Source organism: Heterodontus francisci, chromosome 26, assembly GCF_036365525.1.
Source record: "Heterodontus francisci isolate sHetFra1 chromosome 26, sHetFra1.hap1, whole genome shotgun sequence".
NCBI classification, from domain to species: Eukaryota; Metazoa; Chordata; class Chondrichthyes; order Heterodontiformes; family Heterodontidae; genus Heterodontus; species Heterodontus francisci.
In genome coordinates, this window is record NC_090396.1 from 38,773,604 (window position 1) to 38,797,060 (window position 23,457).

The window sequence follows — 23,457 nt, forward strand, 5'->3', positions numbered from 1 at the left end:
GAACCAGGGTTGATCCCCTGGCTTGATGGTAATAGTAGAGTAGGGGATATGCCAGGCTATGGGGTTACAGCTTGTGTTTGAGTACAATTCTGCTGCTGCTGATGGCCCACAGCGCCTTGTGGCTGCCCAATTTTGATCGTTTTGAATGTATCCAATGTAGCATGGTAACAGTGCCACAAAACAAGATCTAGTGTATTTTCAGTGTGAAGATGGGATTTTGTCTCCACAAGGTCACTCCTACCAATACTGTCATGGGCAGATGCATCTGCGACAGGTAGACTGGTGAGGGCGAGGTCAAGTAGGCTTTTCCCTCTTGGTTCTCTCATCACCTGCCGCAGATATGTCCTTCAGGACTCGGCCAGCTCGGCTATTTGAGGTGCTACTGAGCCATTCTTGGTGATGGACATTGAAATCCCCCACCCAGAGTACATTTTCTGCTCTTGCTACCCTCAGTGCTTCTTTCAAGTGGTGTTCAACATTGAGGAGCACTGATTCATCAGCTGAGGGAAGGTGGTAGGTGGTAATCAGCTGGAGGTTTCCTGGCCCATGTTTGACCTGATGCCATAAGTCTTCATGAGGTCTGGAGTAAATGTTGAGGACTCCCAGGGCCACTATCTCCCGACTGTTTACCACTGTGCCCCTACCTCTGGTGGGTCTATCTTGCCGCTGGGACAGGATGTATCGAGACATGGCGATGGAAGAGTCTGGGACATTGGCTGTAAGGTATGACTCAGTGAGTATGATTATGTCAGGCTGTTGCTTGATTAGTCTGTGGGACAACTCTCCCAATTTTGGCACAGGTCCTCAGACCTTGGTGAGGAAGACTTTACAGGGCTGATTGGGCAAGGTGTGCCTTTATCGTTTCCTGTGCCTGGATCGATGCTGGGTGGTCCATCCAGTTTTATTCTTATTTGACTTTTTTGTCACGGTTTCATACAACTGAGTGGCTTGCTAGGCCGTTTCAGAGGGCAGTTAACAGTCAATCACGTTGCTGTGGGTCTGAAGTCACTTGTAGGCCAGACTGGGTAAGAACATCAGATTTCCTCCCCTAAAGGACATTAGTGAATTAGATGGGTTTTTACGACAATCTGATAATTTTATGAGCATTATTAATGAGTCTCGCATTTTATTCCAGTTTTATTAATGAATTGAATTCAAATTCCCCAGCTTTATTACTTCATTTAATAAAAATATCCAAAATCATTTTATTTATGAACTACAGATAATATTTAGATAAAATATAGTATATAGCTATGACATCTCTGTAGACTATTACAATTAATTTACTGGATAAGGAATAATGCAATCCCGAGGAGTACGACGTAAGAAATATTAAAAGGATAAGCTTTGACTAAAAGGAAGCTGGTACTATTATAGAAATAGGCTCAGATATATTCTCCTGGTGCAAAGAAAAATACAAGTCTTAGCAAACTAGGCAAGTGAACAACACCAACTGTCTGAGTTGTCAGAAAATGGTTGAAAGAGAAGCTGTTTGTAACACAGGAACAGAAACCGAGAAGGAAGACAGAAAAGAAGAACATAAACCAATCCAGGAAAGTCCACTCAAGTCCACGCAAACCACTCTATCCGGAGTTAATATGTAATTATTCAATTACAGACTTCCCTCACACACCACCTGTAAAGTCCCTACTTTAGGGAACATTCACAGAATCACAGAATAATACAGTGCTGAAGAGGCCCTTCGGCCCATCGAGTCTGCACCGATACATTAAAACACCTGACCTGTCTACCTAATCCCATTTGCCAGCACTTGGCCCATAGCCTTGAATGTTATAACGTACCAAGTGCTCATCCAGGTATTTTTTAAAGGATGTGAGGCAACCTGCCTCTACCACCCTCCCAGGCAGGGCATTCCAGACCGTCACCACCCTCTGGGTAAAAAAGTTCTTCCTCAAGTCCCCCTTAAACCTCCCGCCCCTCACCTTAAACTTGTGACCCCTCGTAACTGACCCTTCAACTAAGGGGAACACCTGCTCCCTATCCACCATGTCCATGCCCCTCATAATCTTGTACACCTCGATCAGGTCACCCCTCAGTCTTCTCTGCTCCAGTGAAAACAACCCAAGCCTATCCAACCTCTCTTCATAGCTTAAATGTTCCATCCCAGGCAACATCCTGGTGAATCGCCTCTGCACCCCCTCCAATGCAATCACATCCTTCCTATAATGTGGCAACCAGAATTGCACACAGTACTCCAGCTGTGGCCTTACCAAAGTTCTGTACAACTCCAACATGACCTCCCTGCTTTTGTAATCTATGCCTCGATTGATAAAGGCAAGTTGTCTCATATGCCTTTTTCACCACCCTTCTGCCTTCAGAGATCTATGGACAAAGACGCCAAGGTCCCTTTGTTCCTCAGAACTTCCCAGTGTCAGGCCATTCATTGAATACTTCCGTGTCACATTACTCCTTCCAAAGTGTATCACCTCACACTTTTCAGCATTAAATTCCATCTGCCACTTTTCTGCCCTTTTGACCATCCCATTTATATCTTCCTGTAACTTAAGACACTCCACCTCACTGTTAACCACTCGGCCAATCTTTGTGTCATCCGCGAACTTACTGATCCTACCCCCCACATAGTCATCTATGTCGTTCATATAAATGACAAGCAATAGGGGACCCAGCACAGATCCCTGTGGTACGCCACTGGACACTGGCTTCCAGTCACTAAAACAGCTGTCTGTCATCACTCTCTGTCTCCTACAGCTAAGCCAATTTTGAATCCACTTTATCAAGTTACCTTGCATCCCATGTGCATTTGCTTTCTTGACAAGTCTCCCATGTGGGACCTTGTCAAAGGCTTTGCTGAAATCCATGTAAACTACATCAACTGCATTACCCTCATCTTCACACCTGGTCACATGCTCAAAAAATTCAATCAAATTTGTTAGGCATGACCTCCCTCTGACGAAGCCATGCTGACTATTCCTAATCAAATTTTGCCTCTCCAAGTGGAGATAGATTCTCTCCTTCAGAATTTTCTCCAGTAGTTTCCCTACCACTGACGTGAGACTCACTGGTCTGTAGTTCCCTGGCTTATCTCTACAACCTTTCTTAAATTAATTTCCTTCCTCAGTCTTTCCTGAAAAGAAAGCAGTTTTGTTTAATAAACATCAGTCCTGGTTCTGAAATGATATTGATCCAGCTCATTTTTATTAAGAAGTGCCAACTGATTCCAACTCAACTCCACCCTCTTGAAATTTGTTCCACATCTCCATTATTCTGTGGGGAAAATAGTTTTTTCTACTCTAAACAAGAGATAATCAGAGAAGACAAACCTCTCGGAGAAAGAGAATAGACCTTTTTTTCAAAACGGGGAAGAAATAGCAGAGAAACAGATTCGTGAACATCTAGATGTGGAAGCAAATTAGCAAGGGGAAAGAATGCCCACAAGGGAGAATAGCCCAGAACATCAACAAGGTCATTTATGCTGGTGTTGTGCAGTCAGATACATTAAATTCCCAATGGTGTTTCAGTAGCACATTGCTCCTGTGTAACATGGTCGGACTGTACTTGGGGGTGTGGGTGGAAATTTGTAAAGGAAGCCTTTATAAGCACTTAAAATAGTAACATTAGTAATATTAGGGGGAGTAGTAAATACCTATTAAACATGTTGCAAAATTGAGAGTCAGGTTTATGTCAGAGAAAGTTCATGTGGTTTTGTGGCTTTTTTAAAGCATGTCTTCAATTTTGAGTGTCTGGCAGAGATATCCAAAGATTGGAGCAGTGTATTGAAAGACAGCGAACAAAAAGCACAGAATTTGAATGACACTGATCTGCAACTCTGGACGAAATAGAAATCAGACACATTCTGCTGGGTGCCCATAGGAGGAAATCTCAAGAAAGTGTCTTGCATGCTACATGAAGGGAGGTGGCTGTGGCATTCACTGCCATCTCTGACCCCCAGGACTGTAGATCAGTGCCAGAAAACATTCAATGGCCTGACAAGAGCAGGCAAGGTAAACAGTATGACAGCTCTACCTTTTTTTCCTTCATGGGCATCAGCACCCTGTTCACACTCAAATTAATAGAAGCATAAATAACTCTTCATACTGCATTATGCTTAAGGGATGGTCACTAATTCAGGATTTTAAAACATATATTCCCATAGTAATTACTCCCATGCAGACCCTTAAAAGCCCAATTTAACAGTATGATACCACCAGATTCAGTTGTCCACTGTCACTTAAGAGATATCCTGAAACTGTGAACCAAAGCCTAGTTCATTCTACTTTGTTACAGCAGAAGGACAGAGGATTGGAACCAACATCTCAGACATTAGAGAGCAGATACACAGCAGGTTATTGAGATTCTGCAGGACACACCTCTAGCAGTGGGAGATGACAAGATTGTTGAGACATTGAGGCTACAGTTTAGTGGGAGCATCCCCAGCCATCTACCTTGGCAACCCTCTGAACTTCTATATTCCTTTCCTACAGACCCATCAGAGTAATAGAGGATAATCAAGGGGAGAAGTAGAGTAATTTCCTCCTCATTGATTATACCAACATAAGCAAGAGGATTAAAAAGACCAGGCCATATTGGAGTACCTAGAGCAAGATCCTATCTCATGTTCCTCTGCCCCAACACCTTGATGGTGCCCCCTCCTTTTGCATACCCATGCACCAGCTTAGACACATTCATCCAGTAGACTTTGAGAGCGAAGGTGAAAATGTCAGCACAAGGCACTTCAAGGAATAGGGAGTGGGTGACCACCTTCTCTGTGGAGGCCAAAGAGAAGGCTTTAAGTCATAGAACCCATGGGTTAACACATGAAAACTAGGAATATCACACCTATGTTAAGTTTCTGAGGTCAGTCTCCAAGGATATGCAGTAACTGACAGGTGTGACTGAAGTCCTTAGCCCTTATTTACGATATCAGGAATGATTTATCCTCATTGCAGGAATCAATGTAGCATGTGCCAGCTACACTGAAGTCTGCAACACCAGTTGGCCTAGGCAGAAACTCCAGAGATACAGCCAGCAGCTCCTTCATAGAACCAAGCTGCTGTGAAAGGAGAAGACCTGAATCACATTTAAGTATTTTGTAGCACAGGAGTAGCCAACCATCTTTCACGATGCAACAGTCACTCAGGAATCCTCCAAGTGATGCTCTACTCCAATCTGTCTCCCTCCACAACAGCTGAGGCCACCTTCCCAGGAATCTCCATGTCCAGATCTTTTTGAATGCAGAGTTGTACAAGGCATACAGCAATGCAGAATACTTGACACAGAGAAATTGCAAAGCGCCTACTGATCTATCAAGGCAGTGAAACTAAAATCTTGATGGTTCTCTCTATGACTATTCCGATAGAGCCATGTGTCTGTTTCTTACGAGTGTTCAACACATTCTATTTGTTTTCATTTGTTTTGTTGCTTAATTTCAGTGTCTGTTTCAATGTCCCTTCCTTGTGCTCTGCTTCTCACATCATCCTTTTGTTCTTCAAAATAAAATCTGTCTTCTGTGGACGTCATTTCTCAGTCTATTGCAGATATACGGCTGCTGTACTTCTTCTCTCCTTAACTGTGTCAAACATCTACCCTACATGAACGGACTGTACTCTGCAAAATGTCTTTAATGAACTCCAGTGCTAGTGCTCTAGTTACTCTATTACATCTAACCACTGAGAAGTTAAAAACCTCGCAACAGGCTGATACATTTGATAGCAGCCTGCTTACTGCAATAGAGATTTGCATCAGAACAGATAAATATGAAATCTCCACAGGTTCTATACAGTAGTAATTTGATGCTGTAAAAGACACTTAAAAGATTCCTGAGGATACAATGCCATTTGGCTGGTTATGATGTTAGAAACTGCCCTACATGAAAAATGTGAGAAAAGCTGTTTTTCTCTCTCCAACCCCAGGCTGGCATTATTCCCCAGCAGGGGCCATGTAGACTGCCCCTTACATATAAATGACATCAAAGCCCTCTCTGAGATATGCCACATTATTGCCATTTATATTATAGACAGCTTATCCAGTTATCATCTATTTGATTGTACTTACTTTTCCCAGTGTGGAAATGCGGTATTTTTCAGTCCATGTTCAGAAATAACTAACTTTTGGTACAATACACCTGCAAAAATAACGGGCTTTCATTAGATACCATTAAGTTCAAAATTAAGAGATGCTGGTGCATATCTATAACTATCATAAAACTATTTTATCTAAGCTCAGTGCCTATCAATATAAGTTTGGTGATATCTAGGGCAGACCATTAAAGTTCTGAAACATCTTTATTGAAAATCATGCACGCAGCTGATCTTAAAGTATTTATTTCGAGAAATATCAACATTAAGGATCCCAACATTATGTCATAGTCATTCGTAACAAAACATATTTGACAGAATAAAATTATCAATAATCAGGAGGCACAAATGAGGGAATTATAAAGAATGGACATAGTACATAATGTACTGCACCACAGCTCAGCCTCAACAGGGTGATACTCTGCCCTATAGCAACGGGTGTATCTTGCCATCCAGAGCAGAGCCAATGGCTCCTCTCCCATTCCAGGGGTTTCCACGTGCCTTACAATACTCTGGCCAGGAGTTGGTCATACAATCTCTTTGTGCAGAAAAATGCTTTTTTTTGCCTTTTTCTCCATTAATCAAGTATTTTTAAGAATTATTTCAGCTGTTTTGATACATTGCCATCAGATCCTACTGCTCATATAATTTTACCCATCGTTGCAAGATTTCCCAGTCACATATTTGGTTTCATCTGTTCCGGTCGTTGAAAGTTAAACATCTCCAGAACTAACAGCATTAAGACCAAGCTAGTGGTCAGGACTACATGATATAGGTTTTTGTAGCTTGCAGAGAATAACAATCAAAGAGTTTAATCTAATCATTATGTTCTTGTTTGCAAAAGATATTTACAGAGCCAGGGAGGTTGTCCTTCCTAGTTTCATCTGACAGAAACAGTTAGTGAAAATCAGCATGACAATCTTTGTCCCATCAGTCATGCTAGTCACAGATGGGCAACATTTACTGAGGCACACATAAATTTATAGTAAAATCACTTGGTGCGCAGGCTATAGATCAGGACTTGGACTCATTACAACCTGACCAATTTACAACAGAGTAGAAGAAGAGTAACTAAAGCATTAATCACCTCAAAAATAATAATATAATTTTTTAAAGTCAGCATTTGTTAAATGTTATTATTATTATTATTGGCTATCCCTCTCAGGCAGGAAGAATTGTCTTCTGTGAGTCCGAAGATGGCTGATGAGGCCGATTCAGGATCTACAGACTTTATAGCATGTAGGGCATTTGTTGTCATGTGGGATGTCAGATTGTGTATTATTAGTTCGGGTCATGGGTTGTTCTTTTTGCCACTGTTGCTTTTCCTCTTCATTTTGTCTTTGTTGGGTCTCAAAATGCTGGGATCTTTTCCACAGACTATGCCTCCCTCTGATTCTGTCCAGGGCGATGGTCTCCCTGGACTTGATGTCAATGTTGCATTTCTTCATGTCGGCTTTCAGCACATCCTTGAAGTGTTTCTTCTGTCCTCTTCTCGTGCGTCTGCCCTGACTGAGCTGGGAGAAGAAGACCTGCTTTGGGAGCCTGGTATCCGACATTCGAACTATATGACCAACCCAACGAAGCTGATGGCAGATAATCATAGCCTCGATGCTTGTGGTGCCTGCTTGAGAGAGGACACTGATGTTGGTGCACATGTCCTCCCACTTGATATGTAGGATCTTCCGCAGGCAGCATTGATTAAATGACTCCAGTGCTTTGAGGTGCCTCCTATACATTGTCCATGTTTCAGCCACGACCGCGTGGTAGACCATGAGCTTAGTTTCAGTTCTGATGTTGCGATCTTCAAACACTCACTTCCTCAGGTGGCCAAAGGCTGCACCAGCAGATTTCAGGTGATGCTGAATTTCTCCTTCAATGTCAGCCTTCTGTGAAAGATAACTTCCAAGATACTGGAAGTGTTCCATATTTTCCAGGCACTCATCATGAATCCTAATCAATGGGGCTGGGGCGTGTGCATTTGGAGCTTGCTGATGGAGGACTTCAGTCTTCTGAATGTTGAGTGTAAGTCCCATCTTCTCATATGCCTCAGTAAATATGTTGACAATTCTCTGAAGATCCCGTTTCCGACACAGCACTTACTGCAGCATCATCAGCGTATTGGAGCTCAATAACTGAAGTCGGGGTGGTCTTAGTTTTTGATTGGAGTTGCTTGAGATTCAATAGTTTACCATCCATTTGATAAATAAGTTGCACTCCAGCAGGGAGCCTGTCTCTAGTCAGATGAGGCATGGCTGCTAGGTAGATCGAAAAAAAAAGTTGGGGCGATGACACAACATTGTTTAACTCCTGTCTTAACCTCAAAGGGATTTGTAATGGATCCACTGCGAAGGATCACTGCTCGCATATCATCATGAACAGGCGAAGGATGGTGACGAATTTTGGAGGACATCCATACTTCAACAGGTTCTTCCTGAGTGCCTCACGATTTACAGAGACGGAGACCTTTGTCAAGTCAAAAAATACTACGTGGAGAGGTTGATGTTGTTCGTGACATTTTTCTTGTAGTTGTCGAGCTGTGAGAATCATGTCAGCAGTGCCTCTTGATGGCCGAAATCCACATTGAGATTCGGGGAGTAGCTCTTCAGCAAGTGTAATGAGGCAGTTCAGAAGGGTTCTTTCCTGCAATGGAGAGCAGGGAGATGCCTCTGTAATTTCCACAGTTAGATTTGTCCCCTTTTTTGAAGATTGTCACAATCAAAGCATCCTTGAGATCATTCGGGATTTCCTTTTCATTCCAGATCTGTAGAATAGGGTGTGGAGTTGTAATGTTTGTTCCTCTCCTCCATGATTAAAGATTTCAGCGGGGATTCCATCACCTCCTCCTGCTTTGATGTTCTTCATTTGTGTGATGGCTTTCATCGCCTCCATAGGCTTTGGTGGAGTTCCGAGCTCACCTCCAGCTGGATGTTGTGGGATGGAGTTGAAAACACTCTTGTCAATAATGGATTCTTGATTGAAACTGTCTTCAAAATGCTCCCTCCAATGGGCGTTGACAGCTTCCCTTTCCTTGATCAGATCTCCCCCATCCTTCGGCCTCAAAGGAACTGGTCCTTGAGTACTTGGGCCATAAATGGTCTTGGTGGCCATGAAGAAGCCATGGATATAATTCATATCAACAAGATGCTGCATTTCCTTTGCCTTGTCTGCCCACCACCTCTTCTTCATAGTCCGAGTGCTCCTTTGTACCTCTATCTTTGCTCGTTGGTCAGCCAGTTTCTTTTGCTTTGAGTTTGGCTCACTCTGCAAGGCACAGAAAATCTTGCGCTTGTGATCAATCAGTTCATTGATGTCCTGTTCATTTTCATCAAACCAGTCCTGATGTTTCCTGACAGAAAATCCAAGTGTATCTTTGCAGGCATTGATGATATTGGACTTAAGGACGTCCCAAGCACTGTGGAAAATCTTCTTCTGTTCTTGATTGAAGTTTAAAAGTTTTTTTCCCTAAGGCATTGTTAGAATCAGTCTCTTTTGATTGGATCCTTCAGAGCTTCGCGTTGCTCTTTCGTGGACATCTCTTCTGTTGCATCCGGCTTTTGGGAGCCAGTTTGATGGACTTGATTGAACAAATAAGTCGGTAATCGGTCCAGCAGTCATCAGCTCCTGTCATTGCTCTCGTGATGCGAACATTTTTGCGATTCCGGGCACAGACGATGCGTAATTGATCAGCTGCTAGTGTTTGGACCATGGGTGTTGCCATGACGTTTTGTATTTGTTCTTCTGGCGGAACAGGGTATTGTTGATGATAAGCCCATGTTATGCACATTTGGTAAGGAGAAGGTTGCCATTAGAGTTGGCATTTCCAAATCCTTCCCTGCCAATGGTTCCATTCCAGAGATTGGAATCTCTTCCAACTCTAGCATTGAAGTCTCTGAGAAGAAGAAGCCTGTCCTGCTTCAGAACCCCAGAGAGAGCTTGGTCAAGTTTGGCACAGAAATCTTCCTTGGTTTCTTCGTCAGCATCTAGAGTTGGGGCATATGCACTGATCATTGGCTCCTAGCCCCGTTAGAGATGAAGAGTCATGAGGTGCTCATTAGTTCCAAGAGGGAATTCATGAAGCTGGTTGACAAGTTCATTCCTGATGGCAAATCCAACTCCGTGAATTCGGCGTTGTTCTTCTGATTTTCCCTTCCAGAACAAAGTATAGCCGTCTCGATGTTCCTTGAGCTACCCTTCTCCAGCTCGCTGGGTCTCACGCAGAGCAGCAATGTCGATATCATATCGCCGGAGTTCCTGGGCAACAAACGCAGTGCAATGCTTCGGGCATTCACTCGTGGGTGTGTCCATTAGGGTCCTGATGTTCCAGGTCCCAATCTTTACTACTTGTGTCTTTTGTGTGTTTCTACCACAGAAGGTGATCCCTCTAGACGTGACCATCCAGTCAGGAGTGGTGAGGCAGACTATGTTTAGGGCACCTTTTCTAGCCTCCTCCCCAATAAGGTGCGAGCAGAGTGGATCCTAAAGAGGACTGCTCAGTCGCAGTTACAGATGTCGAAAGGCACCCCTGCCTCATCCAAGTGCGAGATGACCCATCCTGTATCTGCCACCTCCGTGCCAGATCATGGCTTCCAGACAACACAATCCTGCTCCCGTCACCATTTGCTAAACACCGAAGGGCTTGGAGGATGTACTCAGAAAGAAAGACGCCTGTGCGTGACATCTTTTAACGTGGAGAAACTGTTGCACACCAGCTTCCACACGTATCTTGACAGAACAACACCTTGATCCAATAGCAATTGAGGGGTCTTGTTCTGCTGCAGCCTTCATCCGCCAGAACAGCCATTGAGATATTTCAGATGGCACATCTTCCTCCGCCTGTTCTACTGTTGAGGACTTGTTTGCCAGAGCCCCGTCTGCTGATTACATCTAGGGTTCCTAACAGGCCTTCACGGTAACCAAAGCAGCCCAGGACATAAAGAGTCCCACCGTACTTCACCCTGTTTCGATCAACTTTTCTTACTCATTGCCAGATTCCGTGGCGAGGATGAGGTTCTATAGTCACACCACCAACCCCCCCGCCCCACACCCCCATTTGTTAAATACAATATTCACTAAAAGTAAGAACTCCTGCTATTTATGCCAAATAATCTTTTGACTCTTTGTGCTAAGTGTAGGTGAACATTTTTCCTTCTCATTATACAGATTACCCCATCTTTTGGTGGGTTGTAACTAGATGCTAATGAGCAAGTGATCACTTTAATTATACATGCCAAACCCTGCTGCTTACAAACTTTTACCTTGATAAAATACTGCTACAGAAATACATTTGTATAGTATGATCAGATGAGTAAAAATTCATCAGGTAGTGCAGGGACTGACTATACAGAAAGTGGTTTCAATAGTTTTCTTAATTAGCCCTCCAAATAAGGATTGTTAACTTTATAAAACTAGCTGCTGATAAATAAATAATAAATATAATTATGCATGTTAGATTACTGCATTTAGTGTGACCCTGATTAATTTATATTTTATTTACCTAGATAGAAATGTATTTCTGTTGTGGTAGTTCATTAGGATAATGTTATGTATATATAAAAATTAGCCTAAAGCACAGAATACGGGTAAACCTCTTACTATTTGTCCAACTAGGACCAAGTTGTCTATTGGAACATTGACTTGCAGGTTTACTGAAGCCAAGTGGGGAGATTCCCTTCCACACATCTGCCTCTCCATTAGTCAGGCAAGCTGGCTGGTCAATCATCACCAGTGCATTGAAATACTATGCATCTGTCTCATTTAGGTATTGGAGTACTGAGTTAGCTACAGAGGACCGACTTGGTTTAGAACCATAGAAATATTACGGAACAGAAGGAAGCCATTCAGCCCATTGTGTCTGTGCTGGCTGAAAAACTAGCCGCTGATCTAATCCCACCTTCCAGCACCTGGTCCATAGCCTTGCAGGTTACAACACTTCAGGTGCATGTCTAGGTACCTTTTAAAAGAATTGAGGGTTTCTGCCTCCACTGCCATTCCAGACACACACCACCCTCTGGGTGAAAAGGTTTTTCCTCGTGTCCCCTCTAATCCTTCTACCAATTACCTTAAATCTGTGCCCCCTGGTAATTGACCTCTCCACTAGGGGAAACAGGTCCTTCCTGTCTACTCTATCGAGGCCCCTCATAATTTTGAACACCTCAATTAAGTCACCCTGCAGCCTCTTCTGTTCGAAGGAAAACAACCCTAGTCGATCCAATCTTTCCAGTTTCAAACTTCCATCCCCTGGTGAGTCATCTTAGAGCCACTTTGACCTGCCTGGTGGAGACTGTTGGGAGCTGCTTTTCCCACAGACTTGAAGAATATTTGAAGAGTTTGAGGAGACATCCAGTGCAATTCTGCAATTTCGAGTGAGGGGGGAAAAGGAGACAAGTTCTTTTCTGAAAAAAGTATGGAGAGGAGCCACCATCCGCCTCCCAGCTAATGGTTGCACCTACACTCATAGGAAAGCAATACATTAAAGGGGATGATGATAATTATTGTATCCTACAGTATTTAAAGGTTTTTGCTCATCATCTAGAGTTTGTTCACGTACCTGGTGCTTTTCTTTCAGCCTTTAACATAACCGCATATTCATGTCCAATGGTGCAGTAGGGTTTGGCGAAAGATAGCAGCCCTTTGCAAAATTTATATGCTTTCTCGTGAAGATCATCAGGAATATACGCAGCCTGAAAAGGAAAATGGTTCATGATCAATGGAATTTTTAGCCATGTTGAGTTAATTAGAAAACAGTTAAGCACCATTCCACCTCTTTTATTTGATGAGAAGTAACTTGAAAAACTCAACCATAATGCAACAGTTAATTATGGCAATAAATGATACAAACTTGAGATAGTCACATTATATATAAGTCTTGAGTTTATCTTTGTTGTTTCCTCTGTAAAGCTAAAATCTTAAAATATGCTTCAAACTCGCAACTGTAGCAGGAATATTAGCACCAAACTCAAATCATAACAAGAATGCAATGTTTAAGATTATTTGAAGAAGACAAAAGATTGAGAAATGCATGTCGGAGGTGCAGCCTTTCAGATTAGATGTCACTGAGACTGTGGGCCAGATATTCAAAGCGGGGTCGGGAACCTGACACCCTGATTAAATCTTGACCCTGTGCTTCAGCTACACCTCTCTCATGACATGATCTTTGAATGTTAATGCCCTAATTCGCAGGAGGTGAGCTTGGCACCAAATCAGATGCACCGAGTGCCTCCAGGTGGCGGGAACTGCTTGCCTGGCGCCAGCGGCAAAGACAGGCAGCAGCCATGTTGGGGGTTGCCGCTGCCTTGCCGAGGGGAGCAGGCAGCTCATGAAACAGCCAGGATGATAAAGACAGTGGAAAGTGGCCATGGACACCAAGTGGAAGTACGGCATCTGACCTGCTGCTAACTGGTCCTTCAAATTTCATTTCAACATACACAGAAACAAACTTTATTTTGTCCCACGGTGACCCCGACAGGTCTGCACTAACATGCACCAGACTAGTCGGAATTACCAAATTCAGATTTAAAAATTGTCTTCCTAAACACCCAAGCCCCTTAAACAAGCTCCTAAAGGGGCTTCATGGGCCGTTAATTGATGGTGTGGGTGTCCCCCATTCCCTCCCCCAGCACCCCCACCCCACCACAAGCACTTTGAAAATTAGAAACTGTCCTGGAGGTGTTGGGATCCTGAGACAACCCCTGGGATCGCGACTTTCAAATGGTCCCGCACTGGGACCCAACCCCTTTGGAAATTCAGCCCTTCTGTCTGCTTAGGTGGATGTAAAAGATCCTCCTGTGGCACCAATCATGAGAAGCAGGGGGATTCTCATGGTGTCTGAACCAACATTTATCCCTCAACCAAAAACAGATCAACTGGTCAATTATTTGAACACTGTTTCTGGACATTGCTGTTGGCAAATTGGCTGCCATGTTTGTCTACATTGCAACAGTGGCAGTATTTCAATGTAATGTATTGGTTGTAAAACACTTTGGTGATCCTGAGGGTATGAAAGGAGCTATATAAATTCAAGTTTATTTTTATATTAATGCAACTGTAGTACTTTAAACAAAAATAAGAATACTTCCTGGAAGAATGGAACAATATCTTAATTAAAACTTTTCTTCAGACATCCCCAAAGTATGCAAACAAACAAACAAGACCGTTGTTCTAGTTGCAAAGATAGTAGTGCATAGGTTACATGGACTTTTTCTTTTCAACCACTCGATCAGATGTTTGAGAATCTGCCCACCGAAATTAACAAATTTGTTTCAAAACACAAAAATAATTGAAGATTAGCACCCACAATTTTAATAAGGATAGCAGCACTTGCTTGTCAGACCTGTAGTTTTATGAAGGATTGCGGTCAGTTCAGTTTTATCCTACATCTATAATTAAAGAGATAGCATCCTCCCATTCAATAAATTTGCCATTTTGAAATGACAGAATGTGCAAATTATACTTGTACATTTCTTCTTTTATAAATTGATGCCAGCTCCAAGTACACCAAATACCTCATCAGAATGGAATCTACACACAGCACTTGCTTGCTCAGGTAAAGTGGTACAGAGCTTTTGAAAATATCCACTGTCTCCAAGTTATGACAACTTCTTGTGCACTTCTATCTCACTTCCTCGGATGTTGTATGAGATTAAAAACACAAGTGATGAACGCTGCCTATATCTCTACTTGCTTAAACAGACTAAATTACATTGGAGAATCCAGACTACCCTTTTGATGTATCATAGCTCTTTATGTTTTTGCAAAGTAGCTTAAAAAATACAATTACTGAGAGTATGTAATACTACTGTTCAGTAGGCTTGACAGTTTTAAACTGCAGAGTAAGGCAAATTATTTCCTGGTATGTTTCTCAATCTTTTCATTATTTATCCATTGAGTTTGGGCAACAGATGCTGACCTATCCTATCCTCAAAGCAAATCTAGAAGACACTCCTTTTGATGTCATCCACGAACGTCTCCACTGTTCTTTTATATATTGGGTCATGGATTTCCGGGAGCTCAGACCTCATTATTAGGAGTTACATGAGACCAGGCTGGTAATGATTCTGCCTCCAACTGTCCCTCCCTCTCTCACCCTGAAATGTGGGCCTTCAATAGCAGCAAATTACCTCCAACATGACATTTTACTGTGCAATCTCCAAAAGAGACTCTTTTGGTGGAGAAAACTATCCATAAAAAACACCTATGCTATAAACAAACTCCTAATTGTGACATTTGTAGTGGTCTATTGATAAGTTGTTGAAGCAGTGTTCTGAGCAACACTTGCACTTAATTTCTTAAGTCAATTGTTGTAGAAAGATTTTCAAAACAGCACTGCAGGGGTTAAATTTGGCTCATATATTATAGCAATGAATATTGAGGTCCCACCCATGTTTAAAAAAGGCTCATATCAAACCTGTATGTGAAATAACAATTTAAAAATGATGCTCGGTCAAATATATTTACACAACAATTATCCTGCAAACCAAATACCCACCAGCATTCATTCTGCACCCACCTGAATAATTGCGTACATTAAGGTGTTCAGTAAAGGTAGAATGTAGTGCTTATTGTCTTTCTTTGCCTGTTAAAAATAATTCAGTCATTGTGTGATTCAAGACTTAATACTTGTTAAGAATCAGTTCATTAACAAAATAAACATAGCTAATATTTTCTTTTTTATGAATTATGGAGCTTTATTATTTATTAAGATCTATATGGGATGTGGAGCTTTGTGTTCAAAGGGAAGGATTACCTTGCTGGGAAATAGAAGAATTTAAAACTTACAGTACATAGAATCAACATCAACATTACTGCTCTCACTAGTCAAATACATACACAGGTTCACTGCACTCAGCATTACTCTACCCTTTAGAAGTACCTTAACCTCAAACATGGGGGCGTGGGTAGAGTTGGGGGATATTTCCTCTGTTTACTATTTGTAGTAACATCATAAGCATATGTATAAAGGAGAGCATGAATGATTTTGCTACAAATAAAGAGAGTGAATTTTCCCTCCAGTAGAAGAAAATCTCTTACCCCACACTTTCATTTTGTCATTTCTCACAGCCCATCTCCTGGGTAGCAGACTGGCAATTTGATCCCTTTTTGGTGTTGTTGGATTGTCGTGCTAATTTTACTGAATCGGACCAATGTTCAAATACTAAAGTTCACAAATTAAGCAACACTGCTGAGACCCAGATTGATCAAATCTTACCTCAGGCAATGGTCTGACTTAGAGTTTAGGTAATTTTACTGGCAAACAGGCTTCACTGCTGATCCCACATACCTGAACTTTCAGCTTGAATCTCCTCTGACCACCATTGCCACCACTGACTCGGCACATGTGCACTATGCTTCTATTATTAATTTAAAACCTTTTGTCCCCTTGAGCCACTATCTTTATTCAATGCCCAAACAGCAGCCAAAGTGTTTTGAGACTAGCTATGAGCGGACAGGATCAGTCACGGAGGCACTGGGCATTTTTATCTACATCTCCTGACTTGGGGAAAGGGCACCAGACTATCTAATCATTTTTCTAAAGCTGGTAGGTGCAAGAACGTTTGAATTCAAAGGAAAATTGCTCATTCACAATATATATTATGGTGATGTCTGATGAAGGTACCTGGTCCTCCTTTTAAAACCACTAAAAGCTTCAAAATCAACATCTTCACAAAATGTTGTTGCTATGTTCAATGATAACAGGTAGGGTGTCTGTGAGATAGTGCAGTGGCGTAGCTTGCTGCTGTGTAAAACAGTTAAAGAATCTATATCCATGGAATACCAGGGATTTATCAGTCCTTCATAATAATCAGAAAATTGCATGTTTGCTTTAAAAAAAAGTTTCTCACCAGTTCCAGCTCAATAATAAGAATTTTAATTAGGACAATGCTGTTGTAAGGGTCTCGTTGAGTCTTCTTATGCAATGTCCATCTAAACATCCCTATAGAAAAAAAATGATTTTATTATTGACACTAATTCAAGGAAATGTCTTTGCACCTGAGAATGTACGGCCAATTTTCTGTCAGAAATCCAGGAAGTAAAAATGGTTCTAAACAAGCAGAAATAAGTGTAAACAATTGGGGCTCCTGAGGAAAAGTGGAGCTCAGGCCATATATTCCCTTTTTAAGTACGAAAATTAAAGTTTCAAGCCATGTGAAAATCATTCATGCACATTAGACACACTGGGCTGGATTTTGTTGTCCTCCTGATGTCGGGCTCCATGGCGTTGGGGGGAGCGGGGGGGGAACGGCAGATTGGAGCGGCACCGGCCCACGACGGAACCCGACACCAGGATTGCCGGACCCAATCTTCCCGGTGGCAGAGAAACCCCATGGCGGCCCCCCGCCGCTCCGTGATGTGACCCGACTTCGCATATTTAAATTACCTGTTTGCATTAATTAAAATCTAATCTGCAACAATCTTACCTGCAGTTCTGGGTCTTCAGCGCAATGGGTGGCACTCAAATGCTTTCACGCCTGTCCAGGGCAAACTCTTCAATTTTACTGTAGTTGGGGGGGTGGTGGTGAAGGGTAACATCTGCACTTAGTGCACTAGTGGGGGTGGGGGGGGAAGGGATCAACTCTGCACTTAGTGCAGTTAGGGGAGAAGAGGTCAACTTTGCACTGGTAGTGTAGTTGGGTGGGGGGGGGGGGGGTTGGCAAATATGTATTTTTGCTGTAGTTGGGGGGTGGAATGGGGGCAACTCTGCAGTTTCTTCGCAGGGCTGGCAGCCCTTTAAAAAGGGCGCCAGTGCCTGAGCAGAAACGGCGTCACTGAGGCCATCCCGCCACATGTCTGTGGGGGGAGGGTGTGCGGTTGCCATGCATATGATAATGAGCCGCCTGTTCAAAATGGTGGCGGTGTGGCGGTGCACGGTCCAAGCTGGCTGGCCACCAGTTTTTACACCTGCCGCCGCTCTTGGCGGTGGGACCACATGATTCGCCATTTTTAGAACTTGCAATCGTGGATGCTTTACAATTTTTAATGTGACTTACACTGATGCCATGAAATGCATTTGAAGAAACAGAAAATACAGTGCAGATCTCAATGAGGCAAAAACAAAAAATAACAATAAAACACTAGAAAATTAATTTTGTTTTCTGCTGCACCTAAAATTCTAGGCTTAATTTAATGCATGTTTTGAACCAGGAGATTGAACCAGAATGCAGGAGATTTGCATGCATGGCTCGTTAGCCTGGGGCGAATCAATTATTATGTACTGAGATGCACCTAGGGGCAGGGAACACGAGACAGGCAGAAAAGAGAGAGGAAATTTGGCTGTTGCGCAATTACATGTGTAACACACATACGCTCAAATTTTCCTTGATCTTTTATGCCTTGTGTCTCAATTACACACATCTCTGCAGGTAAATACTCAAGAAATTGCATGCCCACAATCTTTTTGGCTTTGAAATAGTTATTTCTATTGTGTGAAAGCTTAAATGGTTTTAACTCAATGATATAAATCAACAATAAGGATTAGGAATTACAGCTAACTGACCAGTAATTTCATTGGTGGAAAGTACCAAATGGTTCCAGCAGCATACACCATTGATCCACTCTGTCTATAAATATGAGAACATAAGAACCTAAGAAATAGGAGCAGCAGTCGGTCACTTGGCCCCTTGAGCCTGCTCTGCCATTCAATAAGATCATGGCTGAGCTGATTGTGGCCTTAACTCCACTTTTATGTCTGTTCCCCATAACCCTTCACTCCCTTGTAGATCAAAAATCTGTCTAGCTCAGCCTTGAATATATTCAATGACCCAGCTTCCACTGCTCTCTGACGCAGAGAATTCCAAAGATTAACAACCCTCTGAGAGAAGAAATTCCTCCTCATCTCTGTCTTAAATGGGAAGACCTCTAATTCTGAAACTGTGCCCCCTAGTTCTAGATTCCCCCATGAGGGGAAACATCCTCTCAGCATCGACCCTATCAAGCCCCCTTCAATTGCGTTAAGACACTGTGGAACTTTAAAACATATCTCCCAATCTGCAGCTGTCTTGAGGTTTATTACTTTTGCACTAACATCATGTTCATTTGCTCAGAAAATAAGTTAAATAATCTGATTAAACTTACATTATCCCCAGGTGTCACCATTTTGAAGAACTGGATAATGTGTCTCCCCACTCATCCATTTTCTTTTCTTCAATAACAAAGTTTGGGCCCTAAGCCTCAGCATGATCCTTATCACTCTGCATAGAATGCTTGCCAATGATCCTCAACCTTTTTTAAAGTAGGCCATATAAAATTGCACACAGCATTCTAAAGATGCCTTTATCAAAGTTGAAAGATCATGGCTACTGAAAAGGTACCTATGCATTTGCCAATCCCTATTACAAGTAATCAGTGAGCACTCTTTAATTATTTCTATTTTTATAGGAATTTAAAATAGTTTTTAGAAATGACCCAATTTTAGTTGTGGGATTTCCATCCATTCCATTGCTTCATGCGTAACATGGTGTTCTCTAATCTGCACAATGGGTTTAAAGTGCATTTAAGGCATTTTGTAAAACAAGTTAAACTAAATGTTAAACATATTATCCTTATATAAAAAAGGCACAATCATAAGACTGTCAACCAAATATCAATTTTAGCAATTAGTTACCATTTCTGATGCCTGAATAATCTTTCATTGAGACGTATTTGAGATTTGATCGATGTAATAGTTAACTGTTAATTTAACCAGTAACCTTGCAAATCTTGTCACTGACACTGCAGATCCCCTACCTCGACTGCACTGGAATGCTGGGTGCTCTTGGTCCAGTTCCCGTATAATGGCTTTTACACTGCGCTGGATGTCAGTCTCAGCATTTGTTGCTGTACCGGGGCTTCCAGCTAAACAAAATAAAACACATTTCACATATCAAAAGTGAAATCTCCTAAGTGAAAAACTGAGTCTCCTAACATCCTGGAAATGGCCATAAGAAAGTGTCAAAGAATATTTCCTCACAGGTCAATTTCTTACAACATTTGCTCATTTAGGGATCTGGAGCAGCAGAGAGTTTGTTACTAAGAAAAAAAAATTAGGTGGGGAAAGCAAGGGAGGCAGAGAAAAATGGAGATAAAAGGTAGAAAATTAAAGGGAAACAAGAGAAAAAATAAGAGGAAGAGCAGAGGAGAAACATAGAAACCAAAAGCAAAGCCAGAAGAGAGACAGATTGGCAGCAGGACGACTGAAGAGCAGCACATTAAAAATAGACACAGTAACTGAAGATTTAAGGGCAAATGAAAACAAGTAAAAATAAAGCAAAGAAAAATAGTGTCAGTTTCTAAATGATTCATGGCACGTTCATAATATTCTACAAAGTGCATGATGTAAGAAAAATAAATTCAGGGCAAACAAAGGCAATGAGCATATCCTTCGAAAATTGTAATGAGGATGTGAGAGCAGTGCTGTAGTTTGCACTGTTTTTGTCATATTATCGTCTATGGTTCACGGAATGGTTCATAGGCTGGTCTGAAGCCATGAAACCCACTGTTTACGATGGAACCACTCTGGAACAGTCCCTATCATTGATGACACCAGAGTGGGATCAGAAAGGAGGTCTAGCTGAAGAGTCACCTAAATGGGCAATCAAATTGATGGTTTTACGAAAATTTGAAATAATGATGAGTCTAATCTTTTTCTATATAGAATAGAGATAAATTTCAACCAAATGGAATTCAGAGGGCTGTATTTTCAAAGCACTTTGGGGGTGAGCATGGGTGTGGGCACTGATTGAAGATCGTGTTCCCGGAAGGCATCTCTGGATCCCAATGCCTCCGGGACACACTCCAATTTTCAAAGTGAGAACAAGGAGGAGGGAGTCAGGAACCAGGCCTGCAAGCTCCTTGAGGGGCTTGTTAATGGGCCGGGGAGGGCGAGACTGCGATTTCTAATTGGGAAATCAGCGAACCCGAACAGTCTGGTGCACATTAATGCACAGTTGTTGGGTTCAATGTGGGAAGACGTTAAAGTATTTTTTTATATAAGGTTAAAAATTTCAGGACCTGGGGGATCTTGCGCCATATTGTAAGCATTTGGCCATATAGCCACTTTCCTGTGCGATTAGGCTCCTATCCCTATGAGGTACTGCCTGTTCTCTTCTGCAAGGCAGTGGCAAGCCTCATCATGGCTGCCATCTGCCTTTGCCGCTCATGCTCTGCAGGCAGCTCCCGCCTCCTGGTAGCACTCGGCACCACTAATTGGGCACCGAGCTCACCTCCAGCCCAATTAGGCCTTTTACATTTAAAGATAACGTCGTGTGTGTGATGCGTACGAGGTACGGGGTTGGGACCCAAAAATTATCAAAACTCCAGCCCAGAGTTGTTTCACATTTTCATTGAAGGGGAGACAAAGTGAGTCGAATCTTGGTTCTCCAACCTCCTGGACAGGAGTAGACAACAAGATTGTGAAAGCAAAATACTGCAGAGGCTGGAAATCTGAAGCAAAGACTGAAAGTGCTGCAAATACTCAGCAGGTCAAGCAGCATCTGTGGAGAGAGAAAAAAAGTTAACACTTCAGGTCTGATGAAAGGTCAGTCTCCCCACGTGGCACAATTGGGCTCCGGGTGGGCAAGCCATCTGCCAGTTTTCCTGCAGAATGGCATGGCAGCCAGAAGACGGCAGGCAGGCCACACAACAGTTTCCTGTACCATTTTGCGAGCCTTCCCGCCTCCCAGCTCAGGGATGGTAAAATTCAACTCAGGAAACTATCTGTACATTGTCTTGGTGTCTCTCTGGCCCCCAGCCCAGGAAGTTATATGTACCCTTTGAGGCCTCAATCCCTCTCCCTCAGGGAGATTTCTGTACACTGAATTGCATCTCTATCTCTTTGTTATTGGGCCCTTCTGTAAAGGCAGTGAGAGTGTGCTGGTTGATGTGAATTCTTTTGCTAACACCTTCATAAAAAATTTACGTGCGCATGTCACTTACCTGTGCAGTACTCCTGCACCAACGTTGTGTCTCCTGCATCTTTTTTTTCCCACTCTGCTACAGTGTCTTTTACTGGACTCCTCACTGCAACAAACAAGCATCAGTGAAAATAATTTCATGACATAAATAAATCCAGCGTAGAAAAATGCCATGAACTCCTTCCCCACCCATTGATTCTCTATTTTACGGACACTAATTTCCTACTGTTAACCTCTTTTGAGCCTTCAAACCTTTTGATATACCTTTCTCAAGCATAACGAAACATAGAATGGTACAGCACAGAAGGAGGCCATTCAGCCCATTCAGCCTGTGCCACCTCCTTGAAAGATTCTATCCAATTAGTCCCACTCCCCTGCTCTTTCCCCATAACCCTGCAAATGTTTTCACTTCAAGTATTTATTCAATTCCTTTTAGAAAGTTACTATTAAACTGGTTGCACCACCCTTTCAAACAGTGCATTCCAGATCATAATAACTTGCTACATAATTTTTTTTCCTCTTGACACCTCTGGTTCTTTTGCCAATTACCTTAAATCTGTGTCCTTTGGTTACTGACCCTTCTTCCACTGGAAACAATTTCTCCTAATTTAAGCTATCAAATGATTTTGAAAACCTCTATCAACTTTTCCTGTAACCTTATAAAATCATAGAATCTTACAACACAGATGGAGGACATTCAACCCAGCATGCCACTACCAGCTCTTTGAGAAAGTTGTCAATATAGTCCCACATCTCAGCTTTTTCCCCATAACCCTGCAAATTAATTCTTTTCAGATATATGTTCTTCTCTGCTCTAAGGAGAAGATTCGCAGATTCTCTAGTTTGTCCACATAACTGAAGTCCTGTATCCCTGGTAATCCCCGCATTCTAGTTCATCTCCTCTGCGCCCTCTCCAACGTCTTGACATCCTTCCTAAAGTGTGGTGCCCAGAATTGCCACAATACTCCAGTTGAGGCCTAACTAGTGTTTTGTAAAGATTTAGCATTACTTCCTTGCTTTTGTACTTTATGCCTCTAGCTATAAAACCAAGGATTCCTTCTGATTTTAAGCAGCCTTCTCAACTTATAGCCCACAGCCCTCATCGTAACATTTCCCCTGATGTAAAAACACTCTGGAATACCCCACACGCGTTACAGCAACGCTCCCCTAATATAACCCCTATCACTCACAATAACATTCCCCAGACAAACCCAACACACCTCACAGTAACTGTCAAAAAACCCACACCCCTCAGAGTAACACTTCCCGATATACGCCAGGCTTCTCACAATAATACTGTTTGGGATAACCCATAGCCCTTACAGTTACAGTTCCCTTAATATGCACCAAATCCCTCATAGCAGCGTTTTTATATAACGCGACTTGCACTCCGATATGCCAATATTTCCTTAACATTCATCCAGCTAGGAATCAATAACCAATTATCGGAGACCCAATTTTATCAGTGTCTTCAAATTGAGACAAATTGTGGAACTTGGGATTCTACAACTATGAAA

The 23,457-nt window shown here is 42.3% G+C and overlaps 1 protein-coding gene across 6 annotated transcripts in view; it reads right to left on the reverse strand.

Moving 5' to 3' along the window:
- LOC137384272 (phosphoinositide 3-kinase regulatory subunit 6-like) overlaps positions 1-23,457 on the reverse strand; it is a 126,330-nt gene that overhangs the window by 59,503 nt on the left and 43,370 nt on the right. For all 6 annotated transcript variants that reach the window (XM_068058053.1, XM_068058054.1, XM_068058057.1 and 3 more), the window contains 6 exons: positions 21,963-22,046; positions 19,776-19,883; positions 16,895-16,986; positions 15,562-15,627; positions 12,604-12,736; positions 6,034-6,103 (listed from right to left, as the gene is read on the reverse strand). In XM_068058053.1, coding sequence (XP_067914154.1) covers positions 6,034-6,103; positions 12,604-12,736; positions 15,562-15,627; positions 16,895-16,986; positions 19,776-19,883; positions 21,963-22,046 — 553 coding nt within the window. The remainder of the gene's footprint in view (positions 1-6,033; positions 6,104-12,603; positions 12,737-15,561; positions 15,628-16,894; positions 16,987-19,775; positions 19,884-21,962; positions 22,047-23,457) is intronic.